This window comes from Ictalurus punctatus, chromosome 28 (assembly GCF_001660625.3).
Source record: "Ictalurus punctatus breed USDA103 chromosome 28, Coco_2.0, whole genome shotgun sequence".
Taxonomy (NCBI): Eukaryota; Metazoa; Chordata; class Actinopteri; order Siluriformes; family Ictaluridae; genus Ictalurus; species Ictalurus punctatus.
The window spans coordinates 19,595,549-19,605,548 of record NC_030443.2 but is presented as its reverse complement, the minus strand read 5'-3'; the positions used below and the strand labels follow the sequence as shown (position 1 = coordinate 19,605,548).

General features: G+C 42.6%; 3 protein-coding genes across 8 annotated transcripts in view; 2 read left to right on the top strand and 1 right to left on the bottom strand.

Annotated features, from left to right (window-relative positions):
* Positions 1–2,563, bottom strand: part of apooa (apolipoprotein O, a) — a 6,285-nt gene extending 3,722 nt beyond the window's left edge. For 2 of the 4 annotated variants that reach the window (XM_017460277.2, XM_017460278.2), the window contains exons 1-3: positions 2,458–2,563; positions 1,481–1,576; positions 1,252–1,371 (exon numbers count right to left, since the gene is read on the bottom strand). In XM_017460277.2, the coding sequence (XP_017315766.1) occupies positions 1,252–1,371; positions 1,481–1,576; positions 2,458–2,466 (225 nt within the window). In that variant the 5' untranslated portion in view covers positions 2,467–2,563. Of the gene's footprint in view, positions 1–1,251; positions 1,372–1,480; positions 1,577–2,212; positions 2,432–2,457 lie in introns of those variants that run through there. The other 2 variants (XM_017460279.3, XM_017460280.3) reach the window with 2 other exon arrangements.
* A 321-nt stretch (positions 2,564–2,884) lies between these two features.
* c28hxorf58 (chromosome 28 CXorf58 homolog) lies at positions 2,885–6,064 on the top strand. Of its 3 annotated transcripts, XM_017460236.3 has the most exons (8): positions 2,885–3,039; positions 3,329–3,437; positions 3,609–3,703; positions 3,804–3,909; positions 4,064–4,195; positions 4,274–4,446; positions 4,573–4,702; positions 5,800–6,058. In XM_017460236.3, the coding sequence occupies exons 1-8, from the start codon at positions 3,029–3,031 to the stop codon at positions 6,013–6,015; spliced, it is 972 nt and encodes a 323-aa protein (XP_017315725.1). In that variant the 5' UTR covers positions 2,885–3,028; the 3' UTR covers positions 6,016–6,058. The 3 variants fall into 3 exon arrangements, with proteins under 3 accessions (XP_017315725.1, XP_017315724.1, XP_053533102.1); XM_017460235.3 differs by lacking the exon at positions 2,885–3,039 and having other exon boundaries at positions 3,301–3,437; XM_053677127.1 differs by lacking the exon at positions 2,885–3,039 and having other exon boundaries at positions 3,301–3,703; positions 5,800–6,064.
* A 2,728-nt stretch (positions 6,065–8,792) lies between these two features.
* Positions 8,793–10,000, top strand: part of LOC108260204 (cystatin-B) — a 2,092-nt gene continuing 884 nt past the window's right edge. Inside the window, exons 1-2 of the mRNA XM_017460297.3 lie at positions 8,793–8,958; positions 9,348–9,449. Of these exons, the coding sequence (XP_017315786.1) occupies positions 8,866–8,958; positions 9,348–9,449 (195 nt within the window). The 5' untranslated portion in view covers positions 8,793–8,865. The remainder of the gene's footprint in view (positions 8,959–9,347; positions 9,450–10,000) is intronic.

Here is a 10,000-nt window from a genome sequence, read left to right as displayed (position 1 = left end):
GAGGAACCGCATGATCACCCGTTAAGATTAAAAAAGGGGAAATAATGGATCATCACTGAACCACAGCACGAGGAGGATTACAGAATCAGTGATCAGACCAATCAGACTCCTGAACTACTGAACTGATCAGACGAACACAATCCCAGCTATAAAACACAGTTTAATGATAAACAGAATAAACAGATCCATCAGTCAGAGTAATCCAGTAACGATGGGATTAAAGACCCCTGAATTCTGAGATTAGACCCCTGAATTCTGAGATTAGACCCCTGAATTCTGAGATTAGACTCCATTAGCTTGAGTTAAATTAGTCTCTAAATTACTCGTTAGATTTTGGTCAAATTTATGAGTTCTTCCAAAACATAAAAGGGATTTATCCATAAGTCAAACCGTTCATAAAGACTGAAGATAAAGCAATAACAGATTATAGAGATTATAAAGATTAGAGATGAATTTTAAGAGACTGTACGTATTCCAATGAAATAATTATAATAAAAGGTTTCTCTCAAGATTAGACGTTAGTAGAAGTCGTCACAATATTAATAGTAATAAGTTTTAATGAGTGTAGAGGATTGTTTAAACTGGAATTGCGTGTTATTTTTACAAGTTTATATTAGACAGTTCTATTAATCAGACATTCTTTTTAGTGTGAAATTAGACATGAATTAGATTTTGTTTTGAGATTACAGGGCTCTGATTATAAATCAGCTTTTAGATTAGATTTTATTTGTAATATTAGATTATTTTATTACCTACTGAGAACAGAACTTTATCTCTTTCTCTGAACTTATATATACTGATTACTATTCAGGTCATACTGTGTGTGTGTGTGTGTGTGTATGTGTGTGTATGTGTGTGTGTGAGTGTGTGTGTGAGAGTGTGTGTATGTGTATATATATATATGTGTGTGTGTGTGTGTGTGTGTGAGTGTGTGTGTGTGAGTGTGTGAGTGTGTGAGTGTGAGTGTGTGAGTGTGTGAGTGTGTGTGAGAGTGTGAGAGTGTGAGAGTGTGTGAGTGTGTGTGAGTGTGAGTGTGTGTGAGTGTGAGAGAGTGTGTGTATGTGTGAGAGAGTGTGTGTATGTGTGTGAGTGTGAGTGTGTGAGTGTGTGTGAGAGTGTGAGTGTGTGTGTGTGTGTGAGAGAGTGTGTGTATGTGTGTGAGTGTGTGTGTGAGGGTGTGTGAGTGTGTGTGTGTGTGTGAGTGTGAGTGTGTGTATGTGTGTGAGGGTGTGTGAGTGTGTGTGTGTGTACCTGACACCAGGTAATGTAAGGCTCAGCCATGTTCCTCAGTGTGGTCACGTTCTGCTCCATCGTTCCTTTCTCCGGCTCCACATAGTGGAATTTCTGCTGAGGGGTTGTGTATAGAGATAGCTACACACACACACACACACACACACACACACACACACACACACACACACACACACATGAGAAACTGTATATCCTGCAGCACTGATTGGTTGGTCAGGTGGGTTTGTACCTCATCTATGTTGATTTCCTCTTTGGGTTTTTCTGTATCTGATGAAGACGAAGCCATCGCTGCCAGAGCGGCGCAGAATCCTGCAGCGCCTCCAAACTGCCTCAGAGTCACACAACAGAGTCAGACTCAGTCATCAGTGATTTACAACCTGTGTGTTTCTCCTCAAATCAGGAGTAAAATGCTTTATATAGATAATTATCTCAATGGAATAATCAAAAGTGCTGCAATTCCTGGTTGTGTGTCTGTGTGTGTTACAACCACAAACACAACAACAAAAACAAAAGAAGTGGCTGTGAACTAGATGTAAAGAGAAAAAGAACATTGTGAACATTGTGAGCTCATGTGGTTTTTATATAACATTTGTGTTTTAATAGTGTTTAATATTATGTTTTATATAGAAAAACCTGTGTACTAACAGCGCAGCCGCGTTAAAGATAAGGCAGCAGCACCACCTGGTGGCCAGAAGCCGGAATTGCAACACATAAAATGTGTCAAATGATTTGAGTTTGAGGAAATGAAATAGAGAAAACTGGGGCTGTGTTAAATCTTTAATGATTTGTCCAACACATCCCAGGAAATAAAATACTCGAGTTTTAAATTAAAACCCAAACCCAGTCGGAGGAATTTCCACTTTTAATATCAAATCTCACCGGCTTGTGGGACAAACACCTCACGAGCTGCTTTTATAAAGACACCAGAACTGCACACGTCACTCAAAATTTAAATATTTACCTCGAGTTTAGTAAATGTTATTGAAAAACTAAAGTGAAAGCAAAGCTCTACTCCAAAGAAGCTTGAAATGTCCTTCGACTCAAGTGGAGTCAAATTTACCCTTCTTCTGTTACAGATTTATTAAACGCACCATAAAGCGAAAACTAAACAAAAGCCTCCGGTTTTAACATTAATATTTAATACAGCTAATGGAGTAAACACACAGCAGCTGAAAGCATTACTGTCCAGAAGTTTATACACCTCACCTTGTACATGTTCTCGCTCTTCTTCACTGCAGTTCCGCGGTGAGTGTGTGAACGCCTGTGCGCCTCGTCGCCATCTGGCGGGCAAATAAGGCACTGCAGCGAGTCTGAGAGAACTTTAAAATGAATTAGATATTAAACGTAACATATAACTTTATGGAACAAAAAACAAAACAATCAAATAGAAAATCTCACGAAATAAGTCACGAAATACGCCCCAAATCTTTCATCTATTTTCAGACAAATATATATATTTTAATTTTTTTTCTCCATCTATCTTTTTTACTCGCTATTTTTCTCACCTACAGACCTCTTTCTCACATTATTGCTTTGTTATATTAATCAATATTTAAACACAAAAGTTGAATTAAATCAGACCAGAAAATGTCTTGGCTGCTTCCCAAGTCTTTCTGTTTCCTAGTAACAGAGACGCGCCCGAGCCTGTACCGGAAGTGGATTTCCGTGGACGTCTATCAGCGCTTAACTTTAAACGTGAATAAATAAGAAGTAAATAAAGTAAATAAGTAAACAAACGGAGCGAAAGCTGTGTAACGTCACGAGGTCATTTGAAATCATGGATTATGGGTGAGTACACGTGAGTACAGTGTGAAGATGAGATTGTAATTCTGCACTTTTATATTTCATAAACACATCATTTACCAGAGAATAAAACGAGGAAATATAAAAAAGCTGGATTTTTATTAAACTCTGAGCCTCCAGGAGCAAATCAGTCATCCAGTCAGTCTTCTCAAACATCCAAACATTTAAACTCCCAGAAAACTAACACCGAGGGAAATGTGTGTAATACCCGAGTGTGTGTCAGACCATGTATCAGATGTGAGTCAGAGTGCATGATGCTGTGGATGTTGTACAGGTGTGACGAGGACAGGTGTGAGATCTGTGCTCGCAGGATCCAGGTGTGTTGGAGATCTCATCAGAACAGGAAAGTGTTTAAGCTGCTCATGAACACCGTGCGCTCAGCTGTGAGGCTTCTGTACACTTTATTACACTTTATTACACTCACTGTTCACTGGCTGAAGGTCACTGAAGGTCACTACAGTCACAGCAAGGTGTGTGTGTGTGTGTGTGTGTGTGTGTGTGTGTGTGTGTGTGTGTGTGTGTGTGTGTGTGTGTGTGTCACTGGGTTTGCACAGGAAGAGTGTTTGACCCCTGCAGTCCTTCGACAGCTCAGTCCTCGAGAAGCAAATCTGCTCAGAGACCCGAGTCTTCAATGTAAAGTCCGAATCAGGTAAAACACACACACACACACACACACACACACACACCATATTACACTGCTCTCAGCCAACCAGAAGCTGAATTTATTTCATGTTTGTTTTGTTGTTTAGATTTTCAGGTCCTCAGTTTCCTCCTGTAATTGTATTTAAGATTTTCCACACAGGAAGAGGAGGAAGTTACCTGTCCGGGAAAAAACTCTTCCAGCCGTCCAATCAGGTGAGAGATACACGTTAGGCGGCTAATGCTAACGCTGAAAGGGAAAGGCTTCTCTTTGTTATGAGGCGTGGAGGCGTGGTGACGCTGGACGTATCCGAGCTGCCCTATGACGTGTGTTTGAAATTTGAATGAGCCTCGTCATTCCTGATCCCAGGCCACCGCAGACACCTGTAGGATGATGGGAAACAGGAAGTTCATGGACCTGATGATGGAGGACGAGATGCACTGGCAGGGTCGTACCATCTCACATCCTGCAGACGTCACGTGTATGAGAGACTACATGCAGGTGAGAGATGTCACGCTCATCGTTCAGCTCACGGCCATTAAAATAAAAGCAGTGCAGTAGATTATTTTCACCTCTCAGTACTCGAGTCACCTGGACGAGTTACCTGCGCATGTGGGCGGGAGAGAGAACGCGTGGAGGCATTTATCTCTGAAGGTGCTGAGCCGTGATGGAGGTACGGGCACCACAGACGGCCCCCTGAGGGAGGAGCTTTCAAGAGCAACGGTGATGAGACGACCTGATCGACCAATCAGGTATCAGGCTGTACGTTGTCCTCTTCAAGATGGCGGTGCTGTTGACCCGTATGTCCTCCCCAACATGGCTCCTACCTTCTCATATCTATAATGATAACGCTAAGATCCTTTGTCCTCCTCCTGCAGGTCCCCAGTTGCCCCTCCGTCCTCTGCAGTGTCCACTCCGGGACTCTGGACTCCAAAACGGCGCTTGGCTCGAGCTCGGGCGCTTGCTGACCGCATGAGACGCGTTTACACACTGCGAGAGGAAGAGAAGGTGAGAACTGAGCAGGATTTCTGTATCTGAGTCGCCATTTACATCACCATTGACATTACCATGACAACCACCATCTCTTTCATGACATTGCCATGACAACCACCATAATTACAGAACTTTATTTAAAAGAACAGGTTACAGGTAAACAGACACGAGGAACAGGAAACATCAGAAAACCAGGGTACAAAACTAAACAATCAAAACAAACGGTGCGTAAACCAAACTGTAATGAAGTAATAAAATCAGAACACAAACATTACCTGACTTGACATAACGCTCCAACAACTGAAAGAAAAAACCCAGAGAACTTAAGTATCGGGGAAACAACAGTCCTGCAAAAACAGTCAGGATGCCCTCTAGTGGCCCAAGGCGGACGTGCCCGTGGACACCATGACAAAACCAACCTACAATGCTATTTGTTTTGTTTTCGCTACCTCAGACATATGATGTGGTTGATATCAAGCTGGAAAGTGCATTAACGCCACCTACTGGACTGCAGTATAACAGAATAAAGCCTTTATAATTACAGCGTGTTGCTGTTCTGTGTGTTGCTTGGCAACCATTTTGCTAAACGATGCTGAGGATCTACTGGTGGAAGAATGATTATTTGTTATCAATAAATGATTGCATTTTTTTATTGCAGTGTGTTTATTTTCTGAAACCTTACCAGGTATATGTAGTAGCTGTTTTTAAAGAGCAACAAGCCCCACGAGGCCGTAGTTTAGAACAGATAAGGGGGTTAGCTCTGTGCTGCGTCGGGATTAACAACGGCCCGTAGCTGTTCTAAAATCACTGCAAACCACGGCCTCGTGGGGCTTGTTGCTTTAGCATTCATAACATGATTGTTTCAAATCCATGGAGTTTATTTAGTGACATCACAAGCTGAGCTCATTGGTAGCCCCGCCCCTGAATCTGTAGACTCAGAATTATCCTCCATGAAGAGTTTAAACCTTTAAACATCACTTAAAATTTATTGTGTAATTAACGACTGGTCCACGTGTGTGTGTGAGTTTATATCTGTGTGTGTGTGTGTGTGTGTGTGTGTGTGTGTGTGTGTGTGTGTGTGTGTGTGTGTGTGTGTGTGTTTGCACTTTGAGGTTAAAGATGGAGATCATGAGGAAAACAGGACTCTCAGGCTGGATCACATGACCGACGGTCAGATGAACAGACCTCACGCAGCTGATGACAAGTTCGTGTTTATTCCTGCTGCGTCCGAATGTTTGGCCATAAGCGACGTTTCAGACTGCGAGTGGGAGGAAGAGGCGGAGCTACTCTGCTCCTGGTCCAATCAGCTCACACTGGACTTGATTTAATTCAGCTCAGACTTCAAACCGCACAACAATTCAGTTTGTTCTGTCTTTCTAACTTATTATTTCAAAATAAAGTCAAGACTGAAGAATCTCATAATTAATGACTCATTTCTGAAGTCTCCACTGATGTTGAGTCCTTCTTCATCTAACACACTTCAATGAAATTAACGAAACCTCCTTAAAAATGTGCTGAACTATCATATCAATCTTGTTTTGAGTAGCATTCAAAAGTTTGTGTTCCTGTCCCACGGAAGTGCAGAGAGCCAATTATAAACACGACTCACACGATTCCCAGATAACCGTGCAGACAAACACAACCCCGGAGAAATGTTCAGAAAATCTGCATGAGTGTGAAACTGTAGAGATGTGAAGCCCGTCAACGGCAACTGAGCTAAAGGAACGATTCAGTCAGTGAATGATACCGATTCGTTCACTTAGTGACTCATTCAGACAAACAAAACATGTCCACAAATAACAATGAGCTTTCTAATTTGCATATTCATGCACGTTATATCCTAGCGTTTATGATGAGGAGAGACGGAGCGCTGTCGGGCTGTAGTTAAGAGTGCCTCTGTCAAGTCAACACGAGTCCAAACACAAGTCTTCACTTCAGCTGGTCAGCTTCATTCACGCGTTGCTCCAACCAGCAGGAAGTTTTCTAGAACACTTTGTCCATGCAAAATACCCACACAATACTAACATTACTTTCACAAACTCTCAGTCGAGAGCAAGGACAAGGTCCAAGACCGAGACGAGTCCACGTCTAGACATCAGACACGAGTCCTCCAGGCATAAAGAGCGGTTTCTAATCCTTCCTGTTTTCTTTTGCTGAAAGAATCATATTAAAGAAATGATTCATGTGCACGTATTGGACAGAATGGACAGAATATCACGTTCAAGAGAATACACGTTTATGTTTCATGTTAATGTTAGTGTGTGTGTGTGTGTGTGTGTGTGTGTGTGTGTGTGTGTGTGTGTGTGTGTGTGTTATTGTGTGTTAGTGTGTGTGTGGGCGTGTGGTTTTGGCTTCATCTGTCTCTGAGCAACACTCTGTGAGAGTTTGGTCGTGTTTGTAACACCGACTCAGCGTTGGCATGGAGCGCTGACATGTTCATCTCGTGTCCAGACTCCCTCGAGGACTGACGCACCATCAGGTCACACTTTATCAAGGTCACTAAAAGGCAGATTTGGGACGAGACCGGTGCTCAATGCTTTGCCGCACCTTAAACACCTTATTCCCTACAAATAACAATGCATCATGGGTACTCTGTGTTCTGTAAGCGGCACCATTCGGACCCTAATCGTCTGCAGTGCATTGTGGGACATCAGCCGTGTTCCAACTCCCTACACAGTGCACTACATAGTCTAAATAACAGGGTGTGGTCTTATGCAAACACCATAAATCACTCCTAAAATAATACAAACTCGATAAAATACTTTTGAAGAATAAATTAAATTAATCCACGAACTCGTTTCCGGTAAAAGTGTTAATATCATTCACTTCTCATTCAGAGAATATTATAAAGAGGTTTTATGATCTATTCTGCATAAGACTGTCTCTGTACCGTCTGGGTTCTGTCTCTGTACCGTCTCGGAACCGTTTCGGTACAGTCTGGGTTCTGTCTCTGTAGCGTTTCAGTACCGTCTCGGTACAGTCTGGGTTCTGTCTCTGTACCGTCTGGGTTCTGTCTCTGTACCGTCTCGGAACCGTTTCGGTACAGTCTGGGTTCTGTCTCTGTAGCGTTTCAGTACCGTCTCGGTACAGTCTGGGTTCTGTCTCTGTAGCGTCTCTGTACCGTCTCGGTACCGTCTCGGTACAGTCTGGGTTCTGTCTCTGTAGCGTTTCAGTACCGTCTCGGTACAGTCTGGGTTCTGTCTCTGTAGCGTCTCTGTAGCGTCTCGGTACCGTCTCGGTACAGTCTGGGTTCTGTCTCTGTAGCGTCTCGGTACCGTCTCGGTACAGTCTGGGTTCTGTCTCTGTAGCGTCTCGGTACCGTCTCGGTACAGTCTGGGTTCTGTCTCTGTAGCGTCTCGGTACCGTCTCGGTACAGTCTGGGTTCTGTCTCTGTAGCGTCTCGGTACCGTCGGTCTGAATGTAGATGTTTATTTACTCTAATTATTTCTATATAAAGCATCCAGATTAATGAACTACACTTGTACATTTTAAAAAGGTTTTATAATGTAAAACTGTATCTATATTTTTAAAGTCATTCTGAATATTTTGAATAACATAATATAATGTAATATAATGTAATATAATGTAATATAATATAATGTAATATAATGTAATATAATATAATGTAATATAATATAATGTAATATAATATAATATAATATAATATAAAATGGTCTGTAAGAATAGACAGTAATGTTGAGATGATAACTGGTGGTTACATCACGGGTCATAACTCTTTATACGGTTGAATCTGATATCAATCGTCCTCAGTAACTCGGTGTGTAAGTCCGTTAAGGATGGAATTTAGGTTATTTAGGTTATGTATTAATAATAGAGTTACACAACATTAATCATCAGGAGGAAATGAACAGAAATGTATTTATTTAGTGGTTTTTCAGGAATGTGAGCTCCACCCTGCACGGTTCCTCTCCGTGACACGGAGCATGAGCTCTGTCCTCATTTCTGTCTCTCTGTCTCACACTGAGCACTACATCAGGTGCAGTAGTACGTGCTCCTGTTCCGTACCCTGAGCTAGTGCACTTGTGAAGGGCGCGTGGCGTGATTGGGGGGTGAACCCGCGTGACTCTGGAGGTATAAATTGAGGAAACTCCGAGCTGGGGAAGGTACACGAGGTGCAGCTGAACTTGAGGTGTGTGTTATCTGTGTGTGTGTGAAACATGTCTCAGGTGAGCAATAGACCGGGTCAGCTGTGCGGTGGAACAGGTCATGTGAAGCATGCAAACGCGGAGGTGCAGAAAATCTGTGATGAGGTGGGTGTGGCCCTGAGTGCAGACAGTGTTTAATTCCCTCACATCGAGTTTAAACACTGAGAGTTCTTTAGCAGCTGTTGTATATAGATATAGTGTGTATGTGTGTGTATGTGTGTGTATGTGTGTGTATGTGTGTGTGTATGTGTGTGTGAAACACAGATTTCAGTTTTGTTGTCTCTCTGTGTGTAAAACTGATTTTTATTTCTTAAACTTTACTTTCTCTCTCTCTCTTTGATGTGCCGGTAGATACCTCTGTTACATTATTGTTCAATCTGACCTGCTGCAACTTGCTCCATGATTAAACTCTGGGTGTGTGTGTGTGCGTGTGTGTGTGTGTGTGTGTGTGCGTGTGTGTGTGTAACTGATCACACACCCTCACTCTGTTGCAGGTGAAGCCGCAGGTGGAAAAGAAAGCTGGGAAAAATTTTGACGTTTTCAAAGCCACAGCATTCAGCTCTCAGAGTGTAGCAGGAACGAACTACTACATTAAGGTGTGTCTCATAATCCTTAGACACTGTGTGTGTGTGTGCGTGTGTGTGTGTGTGTGTGTGTGTGTGTGTCTCTTCAATGTGTCTCTAAGGGCGTGTCAGGACTCAGCCTGAATTCTCGATCCACACCCAGGAATGATTGTGGACTGGTGAAGGGGCGGGGCTCATCAGGGGAATTCTGTCTGAGTCACGGATCGATTGCATCATTACAAATGTCCCTTTTTTCCAGCTTTACAAAACGAAGACACCGCTTTAAGTTCCTGTTGTTTTATTTTAATGATTTTTGTTTAGTACCAACACACACGCGGTGAATAACGCTGCTTTTCGAATATCCTGGTACAGAAATGCCTGTAGACCAGGAGCCGTTCTCATCAGCAGAGACGACACGTCTGTTCTAAAGCTGAGATAATGACAGATCTCCGGTCCTGTGAAAGTCTGGATTTATATCAGTCAGGCTTTCCCTCTCCTTCACTGACCATAACTACCCTTTCTCCTCACCACAAAACATCACACAGGAAGTAACGTGACAAACTGAATCATGATCCTCGCTGTAG

Bases quoted from the DNA above. Each gene is read 5' to 3' on its own strand.
- c28hxorf58 (XM_053677127.1), top strand. From the start codon at position 3,306: ATGATGCTGTGGATGTTGTACAGGTGTGACGAGGACAGGTGTGAGATC. The intron at 3,704-3,803 runs GTAAAACACACA...TTTGTTGTTTAG, and splicing joins CAATGTAAAGTCCGAATCAG to ATTTTCAGGTCCTCAGTTTC. The intron at 4,703-5,799 runs GTGAGAACTGAG...TTGCACTTTGAG, and splicing joins CACTGCGAGAGGAAGAGAAG to GTTAAAGATGGAGATCATGA.